This window comes from Hippoglossus stenolepis, chromosome 24 (genome assembly GCF_022539355.2).
Source record: "Hippoglossus stenolepis isolate QCI-W04-F060 chromosome 24, HSTE1.2, whole genome shotgun sequence".
Taxonomy (NCBI): domain Eukaryota; kingdom Metazoa; phylum Chordata; class Actinopteri; order Pleuronectiformes; family Pleuronectidae; genus Hippoglossus; species Hippoglossus stenolepis.
In genome coordinates this window covers 1,433,921-1,459,970 of record NC_061506.1, presented here as the reverse complement: position 1 = coordinate 1,459,970, position 26,050 = coordinate 1,433,921, and the positions used below count along the sequence as shown (strand labels likewise).

Here is a 26,050-nt window from a genome sequence, read left to right as displayed (position 1 = left end):
GGACATTGATTGGTGCACCCCCCTTTGCCCCAGGAACCAATTCATTTTGCCTGCATGCCCCCGCGCCTGCCTCGAACGCAGGGGAAACGGGGTCAGAGCGGAGGCATCCCCCAGCCCCACACACACACACACACACAGTACAGAGCCCCGTTCTCTCTCTCTCTCTCTGCCTCTTTCTTTTTCTTCTCAATGATTCATCCATGTCCGGAGAGAAGAATGAATGAGCAGGAAGATTGTACGTTTGGGTCTCGCTTTTAATTCGCCTGCTTCACCGAGGGAAGTGGGAGGGGACGGCGGAGGGGGGGGCTGCTATTACTTTCCATTCATTGAGGAGAAAATTGAAGCATGCGAGTGTCTGATGTGGGGTTTAATGTGCAGCGAGAGAGGTCCATCTGTATTCTAGCAGGCACAGATGGTCCGCGCCGATCGGATGTTTTGAGTCCCTCTGCTGGCCGGCCTGTCTGATCCTGCACCGCCAACTGTGGCCCGGCACAACCTAACGTGGTATTACTGCGTCTGAGAGCCGGGAACAATAAGCCATACTTTACACCGCTCTGTTTTTTTTTTATTCTGTCACAGCAAACCGGTCATTAGGCTGGATGCTACGTCTCTTCTCTCTGAGTTCTTACAGAGTGTGATCACGGCTGCTGCTGCTGCCGCGGCATATCAGTGTTTACACCGCGCTTTGAAGTATCACACATGCATGTGACAATTAAAGACTTACCGTCGAGGCTAATAGGTCAATATAACAGTCCCTTTAAAATGAGTGCTGACGCTGCAAGACAACACAAGGCTCCTTTATATAACTGTTATTGTGTTGGCCGGTCGGGACATGTGCACATCCTTATCCTTTCTGAGATCACGTGTGCATCGTTCTGCCACTTAAACCAGATTATTAGAATTAAATATGGACTTGTGGTTTAATGAAAGAGGATTGGTTATAAATCCTCCTGCTCGGCAATAGTCCCATTAATGTGCACACGTAAAAACACGGAAGCTTCCTCTGTTTAACTGCGGGTCTGCACATGATTATTTGCTTTTGTGTTAGGAGCCCAATAAAAGCCCAAGGACAGTCTAAACACTGCTGATAAACCAACTTGTGTCCTTGCACATTGAGAACAGCACAGCTGTTGAGGAACGCAGCACATTCTCATATTTGAGGAGCAGAAGTAAACAAATGGCTGCAGTTTTCTGTCAATGGACTGCTGGTTTTTAGAGAAACACGCCCGCCACAGTGACGTCGAGCACTCAAGGGCAGGGACAACGTGCCCCGGAGCGTAAAAACAATCCTGCAAGTGCACAAATGGAGCTCCTCATTATGTTTTTACAGTCACAAAGCTGTGAGACATGCTGGGGGAGCGTGAGGCATTTGTAAATCATGTGGTGGAGACAGCTATGTGACACCTTCTGTTCTGCTTCTACTCGCTCTCGTCACCTGATGCTCCAGTTCTGTCATCGCAAGCGTTCCCCGTGTTTTTCCTCCCTTTCTGATAAATGTCACTGTCACTTTGAGGAGTATATTATCAATATTTGACTTACCTGTTCAATAAAGCTTGTCTCACATGACTGATGGCACCAGGGGCCTGTCCCGGCTGAGAAGACTGAAAAAGACAAGCTCTCACATGTTAGCAAACACCTAAACTACAAAATCAAGCCAAAATCATGTGAGAACAGATAATGGGGAACAATCTACTTACAAGAAAATGTGTTTCTCAGGCGCTTTTAGTGATAAAGATTCTGCCGGAGCTTGTCTGAGCGGCTTTAAATCGTGTTTAGTCAGCAGACACTTTAATGTGGGGCTTTAGAGAAAGAGGAAGGGTTGGAGGTCCAGCTGGAAAACAAGGAAAAACAATGAATGCAATGTCGTCATCCTGTTCGCGAGGGGAGTCCCTGCAATCCCCTGTGCTTATCCCACCAGATGCGTGGGATGCTCTAATATACATCCTGGAACAGAAAAATCCAGTGAGCTTCCTGTCGTGGGACCCGTCTCCGCCGCCGACGCTCGGCTGAACTCTCTCATGACAACGTTTCAGGTCCGAATAACACAGAAAGATATACTGCACAGGCCAGGGGGTGAGGCAGCGAGCCAAGAGAGGGCAGAGGAATTTTCCAACCGTTATCAAAATACACAACCGTGCCCCCTTCTCACTTTGGTATGTGAGCACTGTGCGATGGGCAGAACTGAACACACACACACACACACACACACACACACACACACACACACACACACACACACACACACACACGGTATTTCCTCTGAGAAACAACAGTGTGTTTATGCAAATGTAATTTCTCTCACAGAAAAGTACTGCAGACGTTCTTTCCCTCTGACGACAACATTATACAAACATGTGATAAACTCTTTGCTGTGTTTCTCCTTTAAAAAGTCAATTGCGTGATAAGATCGTTTGTTTACATCATCACATGTTGTGTGCGACACTTTAAACCAAACTTATTTATCAGGATTGGAGCATTTTAATCCAGAAACCACGCTTTACTGCAGCTTTCTAATTAGTTAAGTGGCTACGTGATGTTTGCTATTAGTAGCTAACATTATCATCTGATAACTTTGGCTAACTCATAATGCTAGCAAACATTAGCTGTTTATTAAAGTTGCTAAAACATCTTAAATAAAAGCCACTAAGCTAAACATCTTTCTGGATGTAAACAGATAACCACGATAGCTAGCTAACATTATTCTAGCTACTAATTTAAGTTGTCATTGTTTTTATCTTCAATAAAAGCCACTAGCTAATAGGCTAAGCAGCTACATCTCTCTGCATGTGAATGAGCATTACGAGCTAATGTTGATTTAACAATTTATTTTATTTAGTTTTCATTGTTATTTTAAAAGAATACAACTAGCTAACAAGCTAAGCAGCTATGTCTTTCTGAATTTAACTAGTATGGCCTGCTAACATTGAATACTAGCCAATGTTGTCATCTAGAAATGCTACTAGCTAATAAGCTAATCATATAGCTCTCTACATGTGAATTAGCATAGCAAGCTAACATGAATTTAGCTATGTAATTAAGTTGTTATCTTAAATACATGCTAGTGGCGAATAAGCTAATCATACATCTCTCCGCATGTGAATTAGCATAGCAAGCTAACATAAATTTAGCTATGTAATTAAGTTGTTATCGTAAATTAATGCTAGTGGCTAATAAGCTAATCATACATCTCTCTGGATGTGAATTAGCATAGCAAGCTAGTAGGAACTTAGCTATGTAATTAAGTTGTTATCGTAAATAAATGCTAGCAGCTAATAAGCTAATCAGCTACATTCCTCTGAATGTAAACTAGCTAACAGTAATTTAGCTCATTTGAAAGTAGATTTTAAGTTATGTTGAAATAATGAAGTTACTAGCAGGTCATTAGCTCAGTGGCTACACCTTGTGAAGGGCTAGTTAGAACAACTAGCTAACATGTGGTTTATCATTTAACTTCTGTCTAACCTCTGTTAGCCACATTAGCATTGATTAGCAGCAGAGTCATGAGACTTACTGTGGCGGCTCCTGTCCACAGGTCTGCAGCAGCTCCAGGTCCCTCTGAGGTGGAGGAGGACAACGTGTTGATGAGGAATGTCCTGTGGTGGCAGCTGAAAACATGGAGGGGAAGACACACACACACACACGCACATGCACATGCACAGACACACACACTGTGTTTGTGCAGCCAGAGCTGAAGTCTGAAGACTTGTAAATAGTGAGGGAGGGAGGTGGTGCTGTTCCACATGACATCACCAGCAGCTGCTGACAGGCCTGTGTTTATGAACTAACTGCTGCAGGAGTCACACACAACTACACAACTACACAACTACACAAACAAGACCAGACAAAGCTCATTTGGCTTCAGCTCAACACACATGCAGCGATGTGCAGTCTGCGCACATGTGCATGCTCTCTCTCTCTCTTTGGGGCTGAAAACACAACAAGTTCAAATATCCCTGGAATCTCTGAGCCGGGCGACGGCCAAACGTCTGGATTGGATTTGTGCAGTTCCTCTCCTGACGTGTTACCTGTCGTCAGGCTGCTCTGAGACCTGCTGACTGGGCGAGAGGAGCTGTGGACTCAGATAGCAGTCGGTGTAATGGTTTAACTGCAGAGGCCGAGCTGCTGCTGCATTCCTCAAGTGTCTTGGCTTGGCAGCGTCCCCGGCCTCTTAGCTCAGCCTGTATTTCTCCTTCTCCGTCTCTCTCCCTCCTTTCTCGCCTTCTCATTCAAATGGAGGCACATGACTCTCGGCTTTACTGCCAAGGAGACTTCTTTATGCCGGCCGGGAGCCACGGCCGCTCTGCTTTTCATTGGCCCCTCTGCAGGGCACCGCATTCCTCGTTGCCACCCGTCCTCGTGGCCCGCAAGATGCAAATCGACCTTAGCCCTGATGTCATATTTAGTTTGTTTTTCATGCTATTTTCTGCAGAATGCATCAAAATCAAATGCGCATGTACTTAAAATAAAATCATAATTTCAAGTTTCCTAGCCTGCAGCCTGGACGGCCGAGCCCTTCGGTTAATTGCCCGGCCTCCCACTGCTGGTCTTCCATAACCACTGTGAACAAACGCTCCACTTCAGCCCATCTCCGCTGCATTCTTTGTGGCCTCAAGTGCAATAATTTCTCTGCGTAATTCCATTCTGTTGTCGCATTCTTCCCCTAGAAGATCACTGCATTGCAACATTGTTCAGAGAGACGGAGCGAGGCCGAGTGGGCTGACGACACCGCAGGAGCGTGGAGAGCTGAGAGATAAATTCATAAATCACACAAAAGAAAGTATTTGTAAACTGTTTGGAAGGTGGGGACGTGATTCCAGGTTGTCCTGTCATCACGAGTGTTCAATTAAACCTCAATGTCAGGAGATAATTGAATATAGATCAGATGATTGTCGTCCGATGACATCGGAGGAGGGTAATAATATGTTAAGTCATTTTCAGTCTGCATTTGATAATGGGAATCTTTGATTGTGCAATTGAAAGCTTGTGATGTTTTGTTTTAATCTAATAAAAAAAAAGTCCCGAATTAGAGGATTCCTTCTGTCAGATAAACATTTGAATAATGCCACAGTTGTCTGCGCTCTTATGTGGGAATGTTGGCTCATAAATCTGAGTGGATAAATCAGTGTGTGCACGTGAGAAAGCATCTGTTTTCTCATGTTATCTAAAACAAAAACAACAACTCCTCTCCTTATATCTCATTCTGTCGTCCATATCTTCCTCCTCCACTCACTCTGAGACGTTCTTATCTTAAAGAAAGGAAAGAAAAACACGTATTCTACTCTCCTGAGCTCTTACTTTTTATTTTTTATTGTCAACTTGAAAGATTTGGGGCAAAAAATCTGGATATTTGCACAAACCATTACCTCCTGGGAGCAACAGAGCAAAAGAAAACAAGCTTGAGGATCCCATTCCGGTCGAACCCGTGCTCGTACATCACTGTGAACGTGTTTGTGCCCGGAGAGTCCTGCAGGGAGGTAATGGCTAAATGATTGTGGAACACACGTCTTGACCTGCAGCACATCCGGCTCCAGTGCAGGCAGGAGGTCCGTCTCTTTCATGTCACAGGTCGGAGCCCGGCGGAGGCAGGAAGCCATTGGGGCAGAGAGAGGGAAGCCGTCAGAGAAGATGCAAGATGACGGGTCAGAGCTTTTAGACGTGTGGAGGCTCCAGAGCTTCACATCGACTCTGCTCAAAACACACAAAGGCTGTCACACGTTGCAGCTGCAGACCTGGTGGGGAATGAGGTGAATATCTGAGGTGAACCGGTCAAATGTGGTCAGACCTTCATGAAAAACACCCAAGGAGAAAAACACATAAACACAAACAGATGCATAAATGCACAGTGTCGCCCCTTCTTCTTCGGAGCGTGTGGGGCTGCTTTATCACTCAGCCACAATGCCTCCCTCCGGATCGCTCGCTGCAATTGTGGTGAAGACCAGAGCGACCATAAAGCAGACATCTCTGCTGCTCGCTGCGATACTAACGGCTCCTTGGGCGAACCTGTTTGATGGGAACACCAGACGATGTGCCGACACACGAGACACGTTTATTCTGATGTGAACCCGACAACACATTAACAGCATGTTCTGATTAACATGAAAAAAGGTCACACTCGGGATAAGCAATAACCAAATTCAGACATGTGGACCTTTTCCAGACATATAGACACTCGAGAACGAAATGAATCTGATCATTGCTGTGAAATCCTCATTTTGCTCCTGGATCCCGGTGTCGAGGAGGTGGATTGGAGTCTCTGAGGAGCAGGAGGCAGCTCCGTGCAGGGCCCACGCTACACTGACATGTAGGAATGCCACATCGATGTTATTTGCAGCTGCACTGGGAACCCGGCGGCCTCAGAAAAGCATCTTTATGTGCATGTTAGCGCAGACTCGAGAGACAATGGGGCTGTACACACGGTAAAGGTTTCACCTTCCACAAATCAGAGGGGAGGGAGTGTGGAGTTTGCACCGATGTCAGCATCTGTGAGTCCGCAGGGCATCAAGCCGAGGAGATTCAGACCAAGCAGGATGTCAAGCAGAACAGGAAAAAGAGGAGAGGTCGTGCAGCTTGGACATCGTCAGGCCTTGGTCTCGTCACACATGCTGGATATGGTCGTATTAAACTGCTGATGCTGTTGTGCCGACTCAGAGTCATTTATATTTAATCAAAGAAGCTTCTTCTCTTTCTCTAAAGCAGCGGACCGCGCCGGGCGTCCTGCCAGGTCTTCATTGTACAAATTGACTTAATTTCATTGGGTTATGGTCTGTGATTTCCTGACGAGGACTGCTCCCCATTTGTCTCGTCCCTGTCCCACAGAATCGATGGCTGTCCGGAGGGAGCGAGGGACGCACCCTATCTCATGGCTGTCTCAGGCAATTTTGTCCACTCTCCCTGAGGTAAGAGGATGGGAGAGTGGAACAAATAGGCCTTGTGTTGTCTCCCCAGTGATTGTATGCATTGCCACGACCAGGCTTCCTGCCAACTTCTCCTCCTCTTCCCCCCCCCAGACTGCAAAAGCAACCAGAGCAACCATCACCACTGCTGCCTTCACCTCCAGGCTCAGCACAAAAGATCAGGCCGAGGATGGAGACGACCACGTGGAGGTGAAAGGAGCCAGCTGGGACGAGGAGTGGCATCCTTTTGCTTTATCTCTTTTTGTCTCCCCAGCCCGTTGAACATGAGCGGAGGGAGGATGTGAGGTCCCATTGGGCTGTCATTGACTTGTTAAAGAGTGCGGCGGTGACAGCTGACGAGATCAGGGGCCTGTAATTAACCCAGGATGGAGGATAGACTCTCCCCTTTAGTGGCAGACACACACACACACACACACATTGAAACATGAGCATCCACACATGAAGATATAAAAGATTAAAACCACACCAATCCACGTTCGCCTGAAGGGGATATAATGAGTTATCTATTAGTCTGCGTGTGAGGTTCCACACTGACACAGAGCTTCTCTGGGTGCTATAAATGTAAAGGCGTGAACCATGTGGTCTGGCCTGGGGTGGCCACACATGCTTTTAAAAAATAAAAGCCCTGCAGCGCTCAGCAGAGAAGTTTGACTGTGTAAGTCACTCATTCATCCCAGGGAGAGGCAGGTGTGATAAGCCCAGACTCATCACACCTCGTAAATCACAACTCAGTGTGAAATGTACTGATCAGTGTCTTAATGTGCCTCAGTCCTTTTTATAAGCAGAACCTTTACAGTTTCACTTAAAAGTTCAACTCAACTAAATCCTTATATTTTTAACTGGACTGTAACTGTCGAGCTCTGCAGCTAGTTCGGGTTTTAAGGCTGTTGTTACTGACTTTAAGCACATGGGGGCAGCAGCCAATTTACTCGTCCAGCAAATACAGAGCAACAGGGATCTTTAAAACGATGTGTATTATCCAATATGTCCGATATTCACTCTGTTTGATCTGTGTTTGGTCTCCACCAGCTCTTTGGCTCTAACGTTGGTCGAGTTAGGTCGTGTACGTTGGTTTAAAATTTGGATAATCGCAGCTTTAAGGGCTTTGGCTCCACCTCATTACACTGGAGGTGAATTTTGTTTGCGTCGTCAACACAAAATTGAGAAATGACAGCGTTCCTGAGCCTCTGGAAGACTTTCAGTGTCCAAAGCTTTTACACAGACGATTCTTTAGCACTGCAAACACACGACTCCTCCAAAACCCACAAATTGTTGTTTATACATTTCTCTTTCCTCACAAGTTAAACAAAGGAGATACAACGTGTGAATTAGTCGACTCGAGACGTGTCTTTCTTCACTTTGGACGGAGACACACCAGTTTCCAGTCTCTGTGAGACAACAGAAGAAGGATGGACGAGACCTTGAAGAGAAAGTTGAACTTGTTGAAAGGTAATGAAGCAGGGAAGTAAATTTAAATCCAATAACTCACACACATGGGCCTCTTACTGGAAGACAGTGCATGTGTGTGTGTGTGTGTGGGGGGGGGGTGGATGCCTACCAACAGACAAGTTACCGTGGTGATTAAGCTCCTCTTTCAAGATGAAGGTGGGCCTTCTCTTGGATCTGGGCCGGTGTCAAACCACCACAAGGGTCTCAGCGCTCGCTCAAAAACCCTCCGATGACAGTGGCGGCGTGGAGATGAGAGGGGGACGTGGAGATGAGAGGGGGACGTGGAGATGAGAGGGGGACATGGACCTGAGAGACCCTCCTCTCCCATGGGAAACCTGGAAGCTCCTCTTTGTGCCCCCGTAAAAAAAAACTGGTGCCTCTTCCATCGGCCTCCAGTGAACCGTTTGATGTCCTGGGATCTGGGCAGACGAGGACGATATGGACTGATGGGGCCTGAGGAGGGAGATGGCCTGGAAAGATACCCACCAGTGATAGATACCCACCAGTGATAGATACCCACCAGTGATAGATACCCACTCGTGATAGATACCCACCAGTCAAAGATACCCACTAGTGGAGAGGTCTCAAATATTTAAAGTGTTTGGATTGACTTTGTTTCCATATCTACGTATAAAGAACTTTAGATGTGAGTGTTTGACGGAGACGAGCACAGAGAGACAGTGTGTGATAATGAGTCAGTGAGACACAGCGATGGGAGACGGACGGAGACGGAGGCAGAGCATCAAAGCGTTCACCGGGTCGACCTGTAACATGGCCGACACGCAGGGACAAGGACGCTTCTTGTTCATTAATCTGCTTTCTCATACCAGGTTACTGTGGCCTCGTGGGAATCAGTGTGGGTCAGTCACACACACACACACACACACTGAGATCTAACACAACTCAATCACACAGCTGCTTGTCCACAGACTGAACTGGTTTGACATCAGTTCTGTGATTTCTACTGTTTAAAGTTGAAATATCACTAAATGTGAGTGCTGCGCCCCCTGCTGACAAAAACTGAGTACTGCCCCACCTCCCTGGACTAACTTTAGATTGTTCAGAATGAATAAAAACAGGTTTTCTTTTTCTTATGAACTGTTTTTTTATTGAGAAATCAACTCCACATAAAGATATAAAAAGAATATAGTTAATTTTAATGTTGAAATTGTAAACACTGTGTTTATGTCAGTCACACAAACTGATGCATTTACAAAATTGTAGTATTTCGAGGCAACATTTGGTATTTTTAAACCATATTTATTGCAGTTTTAAGGCTGCAAATGTAGAACATATTTTGTACCTCTTATTTATCATCATTTATTTAATATCTTTAACTTTTATTTTTTACAAACTTTTCAAGAGTAAAATTAGTTATTTTAAAATAAGTTCAACATGAGTAAATCAAATTGCTTTTGAAGCTCAATGAAAGTAGTTTGCATGATGAAATGTTAAGTTGTGCGTTTCCAGCTCGTGGATCTCTGTCACCACCTGGTGGCGGTGAGGCGTCGACACACCGCTCACATGTGCTCAGGGTGATTCTGGAGGCAGGTGATGAACTCTTTCACCTCTTTGCCCTCGAAGCAGATCTGGTAGACGGCTGCAAACAGAGGAAACCTGCAGGAAACAACACATCATCTGGTTATCATCTCAGATATTAGAGGAATATTTGCCTGAAGTACGTTCATCGGTTTTTACAGCACAGCCACACACGTGTTTTCACATCTGGGACTTTGTATTTGAATCATTATCTTTATTTAACCGTATTTAATATTGAAAGCATTTTGACGTGGTTAATGAACTCACTTGTTGACCATGTCTTTCTTCAGCAGGATCTTATAAACCTCAGCTGACGTCTGTGGACCCTGAAGCTTCTGGCCGTTCAGCATCTCCGCCTCCAGCTCAGCGATGGACTGAAGGACCACACATAGAGAAACCAGTTTATTATCTGGTATCTTCAAAGAAGTGCGGCAGGTTCCTGAGGTTTCTGAATGAGTCTCTGTGTCTGACTCACCTTGGAGGTTCGGACGAAGGCCTCGGCCACTTTGCGGTTGCGTCCCCCGTAGCAGGTGGTGATGAGGTCGGCCACGCCGCAGCTCTCCAGGAACGTGGACGAGGTCACCGGGCCTCTGCAGAACAACTTGGCGAAGGCGATCATCTCCATGAGACCCAGCCTGATCACCGCCGCTTTGGTGTTGTCGCCGAAGCCGAGGCCGTCGCAGAACCCAGCGCCTACGGCCACGATGTTCTGACAGGGCGCACGTTAAAGGAGACACACATTATAATCTCTGAAGCAGCAAGAAGAAAGTCCTGAGAGTCTGTGTTTACCTTTAAGGCTCCACACAGCTCCACCGTGTCACCCTCCGTCACCACGGTGATGCGGAAGTTGGGAGTCTGCAGCAGCTCTTTGAAGATGTGTCCGTTTGCCTCGTTCTTTGCTCCTGCAGCGAAAAGAGGAAGACACGATTATCATGTCACTCGACTCTGGTGCAACGAGGAAGTACTGATGTGATTCCTTTACCACAGAAACAAACCGAAGAACAAAAACGAACCGATGGTGGTTTCACAGAACTTCTCGTCTGCCACCTCGTTGGCGATGTTGGCTCCCATCAGGACGCTGACCTCGATCTCCAGCTTCTCTCGGATGATGTCTGAGATCAGCCTCAGGCCGTCTGGGCCCTCGTCCACACCCTGGACGACCAAAGAGACAGTTTCTGAGTTTGACACTTTGTCCATCTTGGTTTTTAGAAACCAGAAGTGACCATATTTATACAGTCTATTTTTTATATGTTTTGTCTGTGTTGCTCAACTGAAACATCACGTGATGCTGCGGCCACAGAAAACATGAAGTACAGTGAGTCATGTGATGTTTTCCTCCTTGTTGAAATGAGACAGGAAGAAGAGAGAGGGGGGGTCTTACCTTGATGAGCGATATCCCGATGGTTCCCTCGGTGATGTGGGGCTTCATCTGGTCACAGAGTTTGGCGATGAACTGGTGCGGGATGACGAAGACGAGGATCTTTGTTCCTTTGACGGCCTCTGTGATGTCGGGGACGGCGACCTGGAGGGACAGCAGGACAGGAAATGACCACGAAGAAATGCATTGTGGGTCTTTTAGACTTGTATCTCTGCAGCTTTTAAACAATTTGTGGTTTCTTATCGTTAAACGGTTCTTTCCTGCAGGATTTGACGGTTGTGTGGTCAAAGTGAGTGAACAGCTCATGTCGGACACACTGAAAGACGTGTGGGTCAAAGCTTTGTTCTCTTATCGGTGTCTCGTGGACTGCGGTGACCTCGCCTGTGTATTTACACGCTGCAGCTCTCACCACATTCCTGGGCAGCTTGTGACCCGGCAGGTATTTGACGTTCTCGTGGTCGGTGTTGATGATCTCCGTGAGCTTCCTGCCGTCCATCACCTCCTCATACACCCACATGTTGACCATGGGGTCGAAGCGGTTGGACCCCTTCACATTGTGCCCGATGATCTTGGCGATGGAGGAGCCCCTGGCGGGAGAGACAGGAAGTGATGAGGGAGGAAACACAACAACAAGAATCTCCCAGTGTTCATCAGAGAGCAGACTCCCTCTAGACACACGGACCCTGGAACACTGTGCACAAACTTTACATGAAGTTAAATGAATCAGTGGAACTTGAAGGCTTCAGACAAACAGGAAGAAAAATCATTTGAATGTTGCAGCAGAATCCCTCAGGTTCAGAACAAAGTGTTCAAGGGAGGAGGAGGAGAAGTGAAAAGTTAAATCAGCTGAGGAACAAACTCAAGATTATAAATCTAATGTTTCTGAGAAGATGCAACTTAAAAAGGAAGTTACCAGTTTCCAGATCCCACGATGCAGACTTTCTTTCCAGGCATTTTGCAAAGAGCTGCTCGCTTGTTTTTCTTTCTACAGCAACTTCCTCATACGCCCTGAAAACTGAAGTCTCCATTCACTCCTCCTCTTCTTCCTCCTCTCCTCCTCCTCCTCCTCCTCTTCCCCTTCCTCCCCCTCCATGGATACACTCCTTTATTATTAGTATCTTTAATAATGTACATTAAAACAATACAACACGTGTATAACTGCTCTTATAATCGTCTCCACGTGCTTTTGAATGTTTTTAATAATTCACCTTTAAAGTATAAATCTGAAAATTAAACTGAGTTGTTCAGAAAACAAAGAAAAAACCTTATGAATGTTTTATCGACTTATTTATTATTTAACACCGACAGGAAACAGCGGAACTAATGTTTCAACATCTGGACAAAGCGACGTCGAGCCGGACAGGTAATTAGTGACACCTCCGGTCAAGAGCATGCTCAAAATAAAAGCACGTAAACATAACTTTAACAAACAACTTAAAATATTTGTTTATTTACTTTATTTTCAGCTGAATTAATTACATATAGCAAAAAAATATATGGTAATAAAGTTCCAGTCAATACTTTTTATGTGTTCAATTCGAAGGGGACATATTTTCAAGAGTAATACAGAATTAATATTGTATTATATTATTAGTATATTTGTTTGCTCGTCTTAAACAAGATACAAAATCTGTTAGAAATAACTAAACATGAAGTTTATCCCCTCACTTGCTTATTTATATTTCCTTTTATTTTCCGGTTGTTATGATTTATCGAACGCGGAAGTGTGGGCGCTTGTGAGCGGGTCACGTGACTGTGCTGCTGCCAGAGCAGTAAATATCAGAGGAGTTAGCTCACATGCTAACGAGCTAGTTTCTGTTTTAAACCATGTTTTATTTGCCTCGTTTCACGTAGACAGTCACCAGCGAGCGAGACGGGAGTTTGTTTCCGCCTGAGATGAATCAACACTCTTCACGGAAGTCTCCGAACAGCTGCTGGGAATCTGTGGACACCTAGCTTAGCCTAGCCTAGCCTAGCTTAGCTTCACCCAGGCACTGGCGAGCCCGGGTTAGCCGGAGAGTTGGGTTCGTTGCCAGCGACCATGCAAGCGGAAACCGCGCCGATAAGACCCCCGGAGAGCGAGGCCGGGAAGCTGGATGTTGTCCCCCAGAACAAGACGCCGAGCTCGGGCAGAGCGAGTGCCAAGAGCTGGCAGTACAGGTGGGTGGAGGCTTAGCATGCTAACGGCTACAGTGACTCACGAGCTGCACTCCTGGGATAAATCTGCACCTTTTTGTTATTAATGTCGCACAGTGACTGACGTGTTTCCTCATCGCTCCGACATTATTATCGTGTTGTTATGAAGTTGTTGTTCTTTTCTAATCCGCCAGTAAACAGTGGAACCGTTCAGCTGACCTGTCAGCAGCCTCAGCTCCGTGATTGATTTGTGTGTTGATGGTGTTTTACTCAGGCCTTTTTTTAGAAGTGCTCTTTGTCCCCTGGCAGTGACCACATGGAGAACGTGGACGGCTACTTGATGAAATACACCAACCTGGTGACGGGCTGGCAGTACCGGTGAGTGGTACACAACCCTGCTTCCACCTGGACATGCACGTAAGGGTCAGAGAAGAGGACGCTGATGTTACTGTGTGTCGTCTCCAGGTTCTTTGTGTTAAACAATGAGTCGGGCCTGCTGGAGTACTTTGTCAACGAGCAGTCGCGGCCCCAGAAGCCCCGCGGCATGCTCCCCCTGGCCGGGGCCGTCATCTCCCCCAGCGACGAGGACTCGCACACCTTCACCGTCAACGCCATCAGCGGGGAGCAGTACAAGCTCCGGGGTGGGTACCTGACTTCCTGATGTAATCACCGAAGAGGTTGTGTGTGTGTGTGTGTGTGTGTGTGTGTGCTCGTCTCAAAGCTTCAGCGTCAGTTACAGTTTCACCTCCAGGCCTAGTCATCACCATCCATCAGGTCTTCACAGTATTGATCTGTGTGTTTTCCATTATCCGGTGAAGCCGAGGCCACAGGAGCTGCTGCTGCTGCTGAGTGGGTTCATCTTTTAATGTAACCGTAACAAGGTTTGTGCTTTCATGTGTGTTCCTCAGCCACCGATGCCAAAGAGCGGCAGCACTGGGTGAGCCGGCTGCAGATCTGCACACAGCACCACACAGAGGCCATGGGGAAGGTAAGACGCAGCTTTTTTTATCATGTTTCAAACTGATCCACATAATTCTCGTGACTCCTGCACGGAGAGGATGTGAGCTGGACAGTTTTTCTGTTTCCTGCTTTCCTTCCTCTCGTGTCAAAGGAGCAGTCGCACAGAGACGGCCGCCGTGCAAATATTTGAGCAACTGGAATATCACTTCTTCGAGTGCATACCTGCAGCCAGGCCCAAGGGTTTAAGTTCAGGCAAGCCTCAACAAAATGAAAACACTTCATCAAGATCCGTGAATTAGTCTCTGGGAAATATGTGCAAACGTCCAAAAACATCTTATCTCACGATGTGAAAGAAAAATATCTCTGGATTTCCAACAAAGTCTTTCTCAGCCTGCGTTCCATCATCACACCAAGATAATAATTGAGTAGTTTTTACGTAATCCTGCAGAAGATCCACTCCTTTGTGGGTAAACATGAAGGTTTGTGTGAGTAATGGATCAGGTTTGACTCGTATTGATCCAGATATTGATCCACACACGACTACACTGCCCACAACCTCATTGAATGTTGTGGAGATACATCAACTCCCCAAAGGGTCACGTCAGCAGGGGCTGAAAATAGTCCACAAATACATTACACGTTATTTATTCTTTAGTCATTATAATCATTTTTAAAGTTGTTTTGTTTACATTTTCTTGACTAATTTCGAACCTTTGAAAGTTGCATTTCCGATCTTAAGAATGTTCTACCTCTTTTCCACACAAGTATATAATGGTTTACTGAACCAGAGTTATTTGTTCTTGCCCAACACTGCATGTCCGCTCTTTCAGAGGTTTGTTTAGCAAGTGATGCAATCTTCAGACCAAAGTTTTCAGATTAGTAACTGTGTAATGAAGCTTTGCAGCAAAAAAACGAAATGTTGTGCTCTTACTTTGTAGACGTGTTGCGAAAGAGGAAGTGATTCTATGAACGTTGCTTCCATGACAAAAATTAGCACCTGTGAGCTAAACCATGAACCCAGTCTAACATCATGTAACCTATGTTCCTCGTTCTTCAGACTAATCCTCCTCCCAAGTCCCGGAGCTACTCGATGGCGTCGCAGGGCAGCGGCAGCTCGCCGATGTCCATGCGCCGCCCCAGCCAAAACCCCAACTCCTTGTTCGGCTGGTCGCAGGTCAACAAGGGCTCGTCGCTCTACTCCAGCAAGAGGTCGCTGCTGCCCGACCACCTCATGGACGCCAGAGAGGTACGGCCATCCGGGGACACGTCCATCTTTATTTTTCATCTTTTCGAACCTGTGTCATGTTGGAATGTTAAAAATCCATTTCCTGTCCCTGTTGATTCCACAAACAATAATTTAGAATTAATCACTTTCACCAAATAAAGATAAAGTGAGCTTCAAATGTTATGTGAAGTCTTGATAATGATGAAGACGAGCAGCAGAAACTGAGTCTGGCTCTTCACTCACTGCAGCGTGTTTCATTAATGTTTAAACTTCACCGATGTTGCCACAATGAAACTTTCATTCCTTAAAGGAGCTTTTTTACAAGTACGAGCGACAGTATGTTCCTACAAGACTTTCAGTTGTACAAGTAAAATATTTAGAACTTGAGCTTCTGTTGATTTAAATTAGTTCAGTTGTGAATTCTCCTCTTCACTTAGATGCACGTGTGCAGCTCGTCCACCGGAGGGCGCTGTTGTCTGTTTTAACATCAGCCGGGCTCAATCGATCTTTATTTCAAGGGATTTGTTTTAAATCTTTTAATCTGAGCTACGAATAAAGATGTTTATCTCACATTGCACTTTAAGAAATGTGAATATTAGTTATATTGCCTTTACGGGGGTCTTTCACTAATGTAAAAAGTAGAAATCTCTAGGGGCTTGTTTCTACTTGCACAGATAAACATAATTTAACTTAAAAAATCCTCTTCATCTTCCTCCTCCAGATGATGACCCAGGCCCAGGGGCAGCACCGGGAGCTGATCCAGAGTATCGAGGGTCTGCCCGCCGCCCCCGGCCTCTCGCCTCTGGACCAGGATCTGCTGATGCTCAAGGCCACGTCGATGGCGACCATGAACTGCCTGAATGAGTGCCTGCACATCCTGCACCTGCAGCAGGTGGCCAGGCAGAGAGGCTCCCTGGGAGGTGAGTGTGCGGCGGTTTCTTGACTCTTTTGTACGGTTGCTGGTTGTTTTTCCAGACGTGAGTATTTCTGCTGTTAGACGCTGACGATTTATGCATCTGTGCCACATGCCGTCCTCGCGATAAACAATCTAGACCAAGAGTTTGCGTTGGCTGCTCACTGGAATTATTTTGCATTATTGATAAGGAGCTGTACCTATTCTTACCACCTGTCTCGAAGGTAATTAGATCTCAGATGGTTGAAATATCCAACAGCAGCACTTTGAGGACCGGCTGCAGCTCAAACACGCCGTCTTTTCACAGCAGGCGCTCTGACTTGTGACATCAGAAAAAGTCCTGATGATATTTAACGTAAATCTTTTTGATTAAAAAGTTTAAATATCATTAATTTCAGCTTTGCTCTGTGGAAAGAGTCGACTCAGCTTCACATTGACAACTGTTGCGTTTTGCGAGAGGATCCTGAAGTGACCTGAGGGGTCGGACCTGCCGAGATCTCGATCTCTTTATTCAGGTCGACTTGAAATGTGGAAAACGTCCGGGTAATGTCCCACTTTTTCACAGCAGATCTCGTTACTCGATGTATATTTCATTAGGCCGGACTTGTCGCGAGCAGCCAATCGGGTGAAGTTGTCCGACGACGCACGAGGTGAATTTGAATGAGGTCTTCCCACCTCTAACGGCACATAAAAAGAAAAGCCCAGGCCATACTGAGAGGCTTTAAGCCAATCAGAGGGCGAGGATGTTTCCTGTGGGCGGGGCCCAAGTATCCTGATACTCGGCTGGTCGGACGTGTCCAGTTACACTCGGTTGGTCTCGGCAGCCGACAGAAGAATAAGCATCTGTCCACTCAGCAGCCGGGCAGTCGTGGGGTGTTGTGTGGCGAATGGTCGGCCCGGCGTAGACCTGCGTGTGTGAGTGTGTCGGAGGGGCTCGGGAGGGAGGGTGGAGGGGGGGGTAGTACCATGAGTTCCTCTGAACCTGCCACTGAGCGCTCGCTGTCCACGACAGGACCCACCATCGAGTGGCTGGAGCCCAAGCTGCCCGACATCCTGAAGAACGGCAGCAGCTCCCTGGGCAGCTTCACCACAGGGGAGGGTCAGCTGGAGGGGAGCGGCCTGGAGCTCAGCAGCCCAGACTCCTGCAGCTTCTCTGGGGTAAGAGCAAGGAAGTCACTCCCTCTCTGCTCCAGGAGGATCGACAGTGTTTAGGACTTTTATTTAAAGTTATTCATGCAGTTGCCAAGAACAATCTTTTACTTCACTTACATCCCCTTCTCTCAGGAACAGGAAGACATAGACGCGGAGGATGAGCTGGAGGACGCCTTGGCAGACAAGGAGGAGGACCTGGGCGCCGTGGAGGAGGAGCGCAGCGTCATCCTACACCTGCTGTCCCAGCTGAAGCTCGGCATGGACCTCACACGGGTAGGTCGAGTTCCATGAGCAGCAAGAACAAGAACCCTGTACCACATGTCATCCAGTTTACATCTTCAGGTCCTTGTTTGACGTGTTGTTTGAAAGACGTCGTCTGAAATGCTACTTTAAAAACTTTATTGCAGGTTAACAGCGCTTACAAACACACTACATCTCCCACAAGTTGTTGTCAATAATTTGTCATAATGAGTTTTTAACTGTGGAGCAGTTTGATGGAGATAAAAGCTTCTTCTAAGTTTGAAAATCAAGTTTATTTTGAAATCTAACAAGTTGTTACTCCCCCTCGTTCAAAAGAATGTGAGACTTTCAAATAAAAGCTCATGTTAGTTCATCGAAAGTCGACTGAGTCAGATCTTAAATTTAATATTTAAAAAAGAACTTGTCTGATTAGATCAAATAGAACGAGTCAATCTGCTTTGTCCTGGATTAGGAATCAGTGTCATGGTCTGTTTTTTAATGAAGTTTCAGGGACCTGGCTCAAGTAAACACTTGTTGCTGTGTAATTACTAAACCTGCACACACACTAACACACACAAAGACACACACACACACACCAACAAACAGCACAAACCAACAAACAGCACAAGTGGAGAAACTCTATCTTCCAGTGTCAGTTGGTTCTAGTATTTGGATATCCTCCTCTTGGGTTTCTGATTTATCGCAGTTATCTCAGCTGGATTCTCTGGCGTCCCTCTAGTATCTAGTGGACGCTGTGATGCCAAGGTCATGTCAGGATCTACGTCACATCATCACTTCCTCCATTTAATCATGGTAGATGATGAAATGAATAATACCTGGGACCATGTTTCTTTATCTCCCTCCCAGGTGGTCCTCCCCACCTTCATCCTGGAGAAGCGCTCCCTGCTGGAGATGTACGCCGACTTCATGTCTCACCCCGACCTCTTCATGGCCATCACCGACGGCAGCAGCCCGGAGGACCGCATGGTCCGGTTTGTGGAGTACTACCTCACCTCCTTCCACGAAGGCCGCAAGGGCGCCATCGCCAAGAAGCCCTACAACCCCATCATCGGCGAGACCTTCCACTGCTCCTGGAAGGTTCCCAAGAAACCAGAGGCCGCCACGGAGCCTTCACAGGGAGGCGCCGAGCCGCCCGCCCCCCAAGACCCCTACCAAGTGCGCTTTGTGGCCGAGCAGGTGTCCCACCACCCCCCCGTGTCTGGGTTTTACGCTGAATGCCAGGAGAGGAGGATTTGTGTGAACACGCACGTGTGGACCAAGAGCAAGTTCATGGGAATGTCCATCGGAGTGTCCATGATCGGCGAAGGTGAGTCAATAAAGTTTTTTATTGGCATAAACTAACTAGACTAAGTATTCATCAACAATGGCAAATGTGTAATATGTGCTTGAAAACATATTTGATTATTTGTGCCTGTGTCTGCAGGTTGTCTGAACTTGCTGGAGCACGATGAGGAGTACACCTTCACGCTGCCCTGCGCTTACGCTCGCTCCATCCTCACCGTGCCCTGGGTGGAACTCGGCGGCAAAGTCAACATCAGCTGCGTCAAGTCGGGTTATTCAGCCGTCATCACGTTCCAGACGAAACCCTTTTATGGCGGGAAACTGCACAAGTGAGTCGCTCCGTCCACGAGTGTGTCTGTGTGTGTTTTATTTCTTATGTGCTGCTAAATGGAAATTGATGCATCCTGGTGTTTACTGATTCTGTGGCTGTTCCATACTTAGAATCACGGGGGAGGTGAAGCACAACACCACCAACGCGGTGGTGTGTCGTGTGCAGGGCGAGTGGAACGGCATGTTGGAGTTCAGCTACACCAGCGGGGAGACGCGGGTGGTGGACGTCACCAAGCTGCCGGTCACGAGGAAGCTGGTTCGGCCGGTGGAGAAACAGGGACCAACCGAATCCAGGTCAGAGGGCGGGGCCTCGAACACTCATGAAGTCGTTTCTGTCTCGTAACATTCGCCCGTTTGAGCACGAGTTTGTGTTTCCGTGATCCAGGCGTCTGTGGCAGCACGTGACCGAGTCCCTGCGGCAGAAGGACATCGACAAAGCCACGGAGCACAAGCGGATTCTGGAGGAGCGGCAGCGGACGGAGGAGCGGCACCGAGCTGAGACCGAAACGGCCTGGAGGACCAGATACTTTGACAGAGAGGTGATAAACATCAATAAACACATAAAACATATTTATTTGGACACATTTTAGTTTCTGAGATGTGAGAATGGGCGTCACATGTTTGATTCCTCATATTTACGCATTTCTGGAAAAGAGAAAAGAGATTTAGATGAAGAACACGATGATGAAGAGTTAACACATGAGTTTTACTTTCATGAGGCGTTTAAGGACAAACAGAAGAGTCTGTGAAAGTCACCTCTTCTGCCTCTAAATACATTTAAAATCACCTTCAGCATTAATTCTCTCCCCAGTCGACGGTTTTCTATTTCAGGGTGTTCTCACTTTGCCTTTTTTTTTAAATCCAAAGAATCTGGGTCATTGAACTCCTCAGTGTCTGTGAATCATTTCCTGACGACACTTCTCTCTCCTCCCGCAGGGCGAAGGCTGGATTTACCACAAACCACTTTGGAAAAACTCTGCGTTCAAATCCTAGTTTCTCCAGCCTCTTGGATGCTGATGTTGTAGATTCAGGAATGTGTGTGTGTGTGTGTGTGTGAGTGTGAGTGTGTGTGTTGGACGGTGATGAAACGGGAGCATGACCTGCACTGACGTACAGATGAAGGCGACACGTGGAGGCGGACGGAGCGACGGCGTGACTGAGGGCGTTCTCTCCGCTCTCTCACCACGTTCACGATGAAACCTCCACGTTTTGATCGGTTGTTTTTTTTTTTTTAACGCTCCACCGTCAGTGAAGACATTGTCACACTGGTAAGGGGACTCTTCTTATTTACACAGCCTTAAGATGGTCGGATGAATGATGCTCCGCCCGGGTCCGGTTCTTTTCCTCCGCTTCTCCCAGACGGTGAAGTGACTTTCCGGGAACGCGAGGCCACATCAGTGCAATCAAACTGTGTGAAGTTGCTGCGAGACATGTCCATCAAACCCTAAAAATACAAACCACTAATGTATATTTACCTGCCCACCATATTCTGATCCCCTCGCTGCTCCCCCCCCCGCTCCCGGCCTCTATGCTAAGCTAAGCTAAGCGGCTCATAAGCAGTATATAAACATGTGACAAATGGTTTGTAACACAGTATAATGTTGTTAGCAGGTTAAATTCTTTTTTAAAAAGGTGAGATTTCTTTATTGGCTTGTGTATTAACATATAATGAATAAACAGACGTTTTAATAATGTAAAAATATTTCTTCGGAGTTATGAATTGCTGTTGAATGCTACTTGTTAATAAACACTAAATAATCTCTGCACGTTCGTTGTTATAAACCACAAATTGTTTATGCACTGCTTATACAGGGAGTTACACCGCCCCCTCACGACTTCCGGTGGTACTGCATCGTTTCGTCTGTTTTATCCCGATGTTTTCAGAAGTCGTGAACACACGCGCACGGAATGAATGAGTCTTTAAAGCGTTTCCCATGATGCAACTGGATAACCTGAACTTCACGTACGAAGCTAGTTGATTTGGACATGATTATGTGCATTTAGATATAAAGTAAATTTGAATTCCTTGCAGTGTATCTCTAAATTATTATTTTGTTGTTTTGATGCTGTTTGAGACGTGTCCGTCTGCAGGAGTTTAAAACCAGAAAAAGACGAAGTCACGTGTGAATCTGAAGATTGTCCTCGTCTTTCTCCCTCGTTTTAGTTTGGTGGTTTTGCGGCAGATGGACTAATTCCCCCGAGTGTCTCTGTTCAAACTGAAGTGACACGTTTCCCTCCCCCCCCTGTCTGCATAACTTCAATTTCTAAATGTCTACTGTAAAAGCTTTTAACCAAATTTACTTGTTTTGTAATGCAAATAAATATTTTCTTTGAATGCGTGTTCATCCCCCATCTGTCGCTTTTATTGCTCTTATTTTTTAGAGCGTTTATTTAACTCTCTTTTTCCCCCAAAATCTAAATTCTGACACTTTGAAATGCCCCCCCCAGTTGAAAGTAAGACAAGTTTCTGATTCTCTGCAGAAAGAGGAAACCTGCTCTGATAGGCTCCTCCCTACGTTTCTGTGCCTTATGCAAACTCTCTCTGTGGTCGTCTTCCAGCACAGAGTCCTCATCACTTCTCGACCGGACACATGCAAACGGCCGATGTGGTTTTATTTGACTTCTTTCTGAGACTCGGTGTCAGAAGGCGACTCTGCACTTTGATTCCAGGTTCTTTGACATTTCTTGCTTTGTGAATCTACTACTGACAGTGAAGGGAACCTGATGTTGTAGGAAAATGTGATGAAAGGTAAATAAAGTGCGTATCAGTTGTACACGATGTCTCAAGTGTTATTATTCTTCACTTGTGTTAAACCATTTTCTTCACAGTATTTAACATGTCAACATTTATTCAGATTATTTCAAATATTTCCATTTATTCATCAATTAAACTGTCAATGAATGAGCTCATGGTGCAGGAACATCTGCAGGAACATCTGCAGGACAACACATGTTAAACCATCACATCATGTTTTATAGTTTGGATCCACCTGACTTGGTATAGTCCAAGTACCCCCTCCTTCTCCATATACCCCATTGGAATCCTCCACTTCCGGTTTGCCAGTCGGTACTTCCGCATGGAGCCGGAGCTGCAGGATCCGGAGCCATAGATCCATCATGAGGTGAATACTGTTTAAAACATCAACACAGTTATTACATCTTCTGTGTGTTGGACGTGTCGCTGCACATTCTTCATTGTTAACTTGTGTTTGAAAGGAAAACTCGTCTCGTTAGTTTCTAATGGGAATGCTAAGCTAAGCTAGCATCACAAGCTAACCTCACCTGGCACCAGTTGTTCAGTCATGGGAAGTAAAAGAGAGAAACTTGTGTCTGGAGCAGAAAGAAGCTGTTTCTAAAGTTTTCACCTTTTAAACATGAACCGAGAAAACTCTTTATATTTACATACTTTATAAGAGGCCGCCATGTTTTTTTTACAGTAGCCCAGACTGGACAAACTAAACATCTTTTGAGTTTCTATGACAACTGAAGCTACCACAGGTTCTGTCATGTTTGGAAGGGGAGGCTGCAATATGCAACTTCACCACTAGATGTCAGTAAAGTCTACACATTGCATTCATAGTGTTTTATCACCCAGCCCTACCAAACCCATAATATATATAATTTACCATCATAAATACCAATATATCTATAGATATAGATAATAACTGAAGCAACAATTGTCTCCCTGACTTCCTGGTTTATTGTTTCTTCAGTTTCCATCAGCAGAGCAGATCATTGAGACCGGAGCCGGAGCCCATGGGCCGATCTTGAAAACTCTTTCAAATATCAACACATTTATTACATTCATTCATCGTTAACTTGTGTTTTAAAGGAAAACTCGTCTCATTTGTTTATGTCTGCTACTGTCATCAGCTGGAGCTGGAGCCACAGAGACCAGGAGCCACAGACAGGACCAGGAGCCACAGAGACCAGGAGCCACAGAGACCAGGAGCCACAGATACCAGGAGCCACAGAGACCAGGAGCCACAGAGACCAGGAGCCACAGAGACCAGGAGCCGGAGCTGCTGCCGGGGCCACCATGAGGTGTGACTGTTAACATGTGTTGTTGAGGAAAACTTGTCTCATTAATGTTTTCCTGCAGATGTTCCTGCATCATGAGCTCATTCATTGACAGTTTACAGATGGTTGTATGTTCTGCTGGGGATTTGAACCAGCACCTCACTGCCTTGCCTCTCTGAACCAGTCCCTGGTGCAGAGTCTCCTTCACACTCAGTTAGAAATGAAATAAAGGCTGAAACGCGTTGTAAACAATATCCATTTATTTAGATATGTCAGAAATATTCTGTGTATATTTACTCTAAGTTTGCACAAAGAAGACTCAACTGGACGGAGACACACGTGACATTTAAAGGGAACTCTTTGTATTTAAACACTCAAAGTTGGACATACTTGATATGTGTTGCACATTAAGTTGAACGAGCCTCTGTCAGATAAAATGGTCAAAATAGAATTCATACACACTCTGTCGTCATGGTTACAGCATTTTCACAGAATGAAAAAAGAAATGAAACACACAAGCAGCAAATAAGAAAAACACTCACAGTGCATTGGTGTATGGCACGGATCAATATCTGCTTTGTACCTATAGATGTACTAACTCTGTTTGAACTCAAACTGAACACCGCAGATACCAGTAAACTTTTACAGTAAATGTTATGATATTGTAAATCTGGATATCTACCCACGATGATGCAAATATATTATTATTCTGCTCCTCTGACGTCACAAAGGCTCGAGTGGGACCTTGAACGCATCGTGGGCGAGTAGACGTGTTGGAGGTCTGAGGTTTTCACCGGAGGGAAATCACACACATGTTAATATTAAGGCATGGAATGAGCGACGAGGTAACGACCATCCACTGCATCGATCCACAAAGAAACGTCTCTGAGTCTGAGAGTGAAGAGCGAGGGGACAGGACGTTCCACATCGGGACGAGCGACCTTTAGTTTTCAGAGCTGAAGGATGAAGATACAGTCTTTGGTCACAAAGAATCTGCTGCGACGCCGAGCGGCACAAAGCAGATCTGTGGAGTTCACAGGACGCATGTGTGGTGAAGTAAGAAAAACTGATCTAATCACTTAAATTAAAGAGGAATTCCAGCAGTTTTAAGAGATTCTGACACTTTAAATACATTATATTCATTTAGAAAGCAACAAATCATGGATTTCACCGGAGTTTAAAGTTTGAGGAATAATACTTTTCTCAAATATAGAATCTTACTTCTGTCTCCTGCTCCATATCATCACTTATTATTATTATTATTATTATCTAACAACATTAGAATGGCTTTTAATATGGTGTCTCCTTTGTAACCTTTGTACAAGTTATAGCATCTTTTTTAAATGTATATATCTCTTCTATATAGACATCTTTAAAATTTAAATATCAACCGTTTAACCGTTTATGAGTCGGTGTTCGTGACGACTGTTAAAACTTTGTCTGACGTAAAATCTAATAAAATAAATCTTTCTGTGATGGAGACGAGTGATAAAGTAGATTTGCTGCTATAAATATACATTCGAGCCTTCGTCTGTCCGTTGATATTCAACCCTGGAGAGATGAAGTCAGAGCTGAACTGAGGAGAGAGCAGTTTGTCTGAGGGACAGATCGGTGGTGGAGACAGAGACAGAAGCCCTCTTCCTCTCCTGTTTCTCTTTTTAAAGACGTGTACTTTCAAATCGTCAGTGAAACGAATCTAAATGTTCGTTTTACTTTTTCCTTTTTTGCTCATTAGTGTTTAGAACTGTGCCGGTTGTCAGCATCTGTCACACGTGGGACTCATCCAGGTCCAGGTCCACGGGGGAGAGGGGCAGAGGGAAGCGGCGGGGCGACCTGCGGGGCGTCCTGCGGGGAGAGGGCGGGGACAGCAGCGGAACGAGGAGGGGGTTCTCCGTGCCGCCGTCCTCGCTGAGGTGCAGCAGGGTGCTGCTGCGCGGCAGGAGCGCCGTGGTGTCCTCGTCCCCGGGACTCTCTCTGATCCTGGACGGCCCCGGTGGAGGCGGAGGGAGGAGCGGAGGGAGGAGGTGGGTCTGCGGCGGCAGCGGCGGAGGCAGAGGGGGGCCCGGGGCCGGGGTCGTGCCCAGCACTGGGAGCGGTGGAGGGAGGGGGGAGGAGGTGCGGGATAAGGGGAGAGGGGAGCAGGTTCGGGACGGGTGAGTCGGGGTGGAGGGCCTGGAGATGGAGGGAGGAGGGGAGAGGCTGCTGCGGAGCCCCCACTGCTCTCTCCTCTCTCTGCTGCTGATGGCCCCCGGAGCCTGAGACAAGAAGAAGAAGAAGAAGAAGAAGAAGAAGAAGAAGAAGAAGAAGAAGAAGAAGAAGAAGAAGAAGAAGAAGAATTATTAAAGAAGTTTTTATCCTGGTGACACATCACTCATCACTTAATACTGTGTTTCCATGGCAACTCATTGTTCTGTAGAAGTTGTTCCTATGAAACTGTTGATACGGATGTTTACTCACTTTATTAGTGTCAACAAAAAAGGAAAATATACTTT

The 26,050-nt window shown here is 46.1% G+C and overlaps 4 protein-coding genes and 1 long non-coding RNA gene across 5 annotated transcripts in view; 2 read left to right on the top strand and 3 right to left on the bottom strand.

The window, feature by feature from the left end:
- Positions 1–3,657, bottom strand: part of LOC118103438 (nck-associated protein 5) — a 106,183-nt gene extending 102,526 nt beyond the window's left edge. The window contains exons 1-3 of the mRNA XM_035150392.2: positions 3,512–3,657; positions 1,698–1,831; positions 1,540–1,601 (exon numbers count right to left, since the gene is read on the bottom strand). The gene's annotated coding sequence lies outside the window, so the exon portion shown is untranslated. The remainder of the gene's footprint in view (positions 1–1,539; positions 1,602–1,697; positions 1,832–3,511) is intronic.
- Positions 3,658–9,499: 5,842 nt separating this feature from the next.
- On the bottom strand, positions 9,500–12,327 carry LOC118103470 (glycerol-3-phosphate dehydrogenase 1-like protein). Its single transcript, XM_035150458.2, has 8 exons — positions 12,194–12,327; positions 11,690–11,867; positions 11,284–11,424; positions 10,916–11,054; positions 10,692–10,804; positions 10,378–10,611; positions 10,170–10,276; positions 9,500–9,980 (listed from the first exon to the last, which is right to left on the bottom strand). Exons 1-8 carry the CDS (start codon positions 12,232–12,234, stop codon positions 9,884–9,886), a joined length of 1,050 nt encoding a protein of 349 aa, XP_035006349.1. The 5' UTR covers positions 12,235–12,327; the 3' UTR covers positions 9,500–9,883.
- Positions 12,328–13,003: 676 nt separating this feature from the next.
- Positions 13,004–22,312, top strand: LOC118103469 (oxysterol-binding protein-related protein 11). The gene is made up of 13 exons (XM_035150457.2): positions 13,004–13,440; positions 13,726–13,794; positions 13,882–14,057; positions 14,325–14,404; positions 15,434–15,622; positions 16,323–16,521; positions 17,527–17,672; positions 17,799–17,939; positions 18,774–19,233; positions 19,351–19,537; positions 19,650–19,832; positions 19,924–20,077; positions 20,475–22,312. The coding sequence occupies exons 1-13, from the start codon at positions 13,322–13,324 to the stop codon at positions 20,529–20,531; spliced, it is 2,160 nt and encodes a 719-aa protein (XP_035006348.1). The 5' UTR covers positions 13,004–13,321; the 3' UTR covers positions 20,532–22,312.
- Positions 22,313–22,550: 238 nt separating this feature from the next.
- Positions 22,551–23,807, top strand: LOC124851414. Its single transcript, XR_007032470.1, has 2 exons — positions 22,551–22,660; positions 23,252–23,807. It is a non-coding gene; the product is annotated as an uncharacterized LOC124851414 (long non-coding RNA).
- LOC118103626 (protein unc-80 homolog) overlaps positions 23,801–26,050 on the bottom strand; it is a 31,463-nt gene continuing 29,213 nt past the window's right edge. Inside the window, exon 63 of the mRNA XM_047339186.1 lies at positions 23,801–25,813. Coding sequence (XP_047195142.1) covers positions 25,325–25,813 — 489 coding nt within the window. The 3' untranslated portion in view covers positions 23,801–25,324. The remainder of the gene's footprint in view (positions 25,814–26,050) is intronic.

What these genes read in the sequence shown, in the direction of transcription:
- LOC118103469 (XM_035150457.2), top strand. Translation starts at nt 13,322, where the DNA reads ATGCAAGCGGAAACCGCGCCGATAAGACCCCCGGAGAGCGAGGCCGGG. An exon ending in GGAGCAGTACAAGCTCCGGG is followed by an intron (nt 14,058 to 14,324) that starts GTGGGTACCTGA and finishes TGTGTTCCTCAG; the next exon opens with CCACCGATGCCAAAGAGCGG. An exon ending in ACTCCTGCAGCTTCTCTGGG is followed by an intron (nt 17,673 to 17,798) that starts GTAAGAGCAAGG and finishes CCCTTCTCTCAG; the next exon opens with GAACAGGAAGACATAGACGC.
- LOC118103470 (XM_035150458.2), bottom strand. Translation starts at nt 12,234, where the DNA reads ATGCCTGGAAAGAAAGTCTGCATCGTGGGATCTGGAAACTG. An exon ending in ACAAGCTGCCCAGGAATGTG is followed by an intron (nt 11,425 to 11,689) that starts GTGAGAGCTGCA and finishes CTGTCCCTCCAG; the next exon opens with GTCGCCGTCCCCGACATCAC. An exon ending in TCGGGATATCGCTCATCAAG is followed by an intron (nt 11,055 to 11,283) that starts GTAAGACCCCCC and finishes TTGGTCGTCCAG; the next exon opens with GGTGTGGACGAGGGCCCAGA.